This window comes from Eimeria mitis, genomic scaffold (genome assembly GCF_000499745.2).
Source record: "Eimeria mitis Houghton genomic scaffold, Emh_scaff8935, whole genome shotgun sequence".
NCBI lineage: Eukaryota > Apicomplexa > Conoidasida > Eucoccidiorida > Eimeriidae > Eimeria > Eimeria mitis.
The window spans coordinates 1-1,676 of record NW_024016547.1 but is presented as its reverse complement, the minus strand read 5'-3'; the positions used below and the strand labels follow the sequence as shown (position 1 = coordinate 1,676).

At 52.9% G+C, this 1,676-nt stretch overlaps 1 protein-coding gene across 1 annotated transcript; it reads left to right on the top strand.

Annotated features, from left to right (window-relative positions):
- Window positions 1-1,165: 1,165 nt before the first annotated feature.
- On the top strand, window positions 1,166-1,589 carry EMH_0096190 (uncharacterized protein; the record flags this gene model as incomplete). Its single annotated transcript, XM_038023225.1, has 2 exons — window positions 1,166-1,482; window positions 1,541-1,589. 2 exons carry the CDS (start codon window positions 1,166-1,168, stop codon window positions 1,587-1,589), a joined length of 366 nt encoding a protein of 121 aa, XP_037879079.1.
- Between the last annotated feature and the right edge of the window lie 87 nt (window positions 1,590-1,676).

The window sequence follows — 1,676 nt, the reverse complement described above, 5'->3', positions numbered from 1 at the left end:
AAAAGCGGCTTGGAGAATTGATCGTTGCCCTGGAAACACTGAATTTGCTGCTTTTTGATTTTAAGCCTTGCTCCACGAGCCCCTTCTCTCCGTGAGACCAACTCCAAGTGCCAGCAATGCTGGCTGCAAACTCAGCCTGCGGGAAAGTATATTTACGTGAACCAACGCCGGCAAGCCATGCGACAAAGGAGGCGCCAGTTACGAGGGCGCAAAGTGTCGGAAGGCGCAAACATTCAGCTGAGCAATATGATGATATACAACAGGCGTAACAGTTCTGTATGCATAGGATCAACTGACCACACACAAGCAAGCACAGGCAAAGTGTGTTCCAGCCGCTCTGCCGGTAGGCGTAGTGCACTGGCACTACAATAGCTCCTCTGTGTGGCCTCTAGAGGCCTAGTATCATGAAAAGGATTAAATACTCTAGAGTATCTCAGGAGTTAGGACATCTCTACATAAGAGAAGATGCATATTAGGATCGGAGTGCCCGCCAGCCGGCACCGGCTTGGGGGCTGGATGTGAGGCTGAAGCTGTGACTCTGATACTGACCCTCAACGAGGGTCAGAGTGTAGTGCGCTAGCACTACAAGTAGCTGCAATCAATAACGATAGGTAATTATAGAGAGTAAGGAGCAAGGACGAACTAAGTACGCCGGAAACTATCAAAGAGAGTTAATTGAGTCTAACTTAAATAGTAGGATCGGCACACAAGGATCGTAGCCGATATCAGACAGGAACAGAGACCGACACCGTGCGGGGCGAATCGGGCGCACCCAGAGGATGGCGCCCCATGATGCCTGCAGAGGCCAGGGGCGCGCCCGGAAGGCGACCCTCAGTTTTTTTGGACAACGAAAAACGTTGAAATACGTTGGACCCGAACCGAGTTTTGACTTAACGTTTCCGGACAACGCACATTCTCTGTATAGTGTCGCCGAACCTGCTAGGGGTTAAGAGTATTCGACCGCCGAGGTCATTACAATTGGGGGCCGTTCCGGGAAACGGAAAGGCAGACCTCTAACCCAAATCTTGACGGAAACCCCTTTCCGAACACAAAAAAATTTCTCTTCCTCCCAAGTCCGAACCCGGGGAAGTATTAGCCCACTAGGCGGCGAGCGATTGAAATAAATTGTCGGCAGGACTGATTTGCTACAGGACGACCGAAGGCAATGCTGGATACGCAAGAAAACGAGCCACAAATCCCCAAGATGACACTTTCGGAACTCCGTAGGCACAAGACGCGAAGGTTGACTCCTTCCAAGGGGAAGACTTGCAACCTGACGGAGACCCAGACAACACCGGGCAGAGGGACGGACACAATGACGGCCGCTCCGGAGCAGGAAACAGACCTTCGTACGTTGGACAAGGATGAGGCGTCCCTCGAAGCGGGTGAAGACACTCGCGGCCAGGACGAGCCCACCCCAGACACTGTTGACCCGACCACGGCCTGGAAGTTGGAAATGGCACGATTCTTCCAGCAAATGCGGTGCGACCAGAAAGGAAGTACAGGCGAAACGAAGAAAGGGGCAGATCTCATCCTGCAGTCAAGAATGGCAGCAACCGAAGCGGGACCGGATATGCGGACCTTCCTGACCCTGGCAGAGCGGGAGTTTCGGGAAATGGGAATCGCGGAGGCTCAATGGGGTGTACTGATACGCAAATACCTAACAGGTCGCGCCG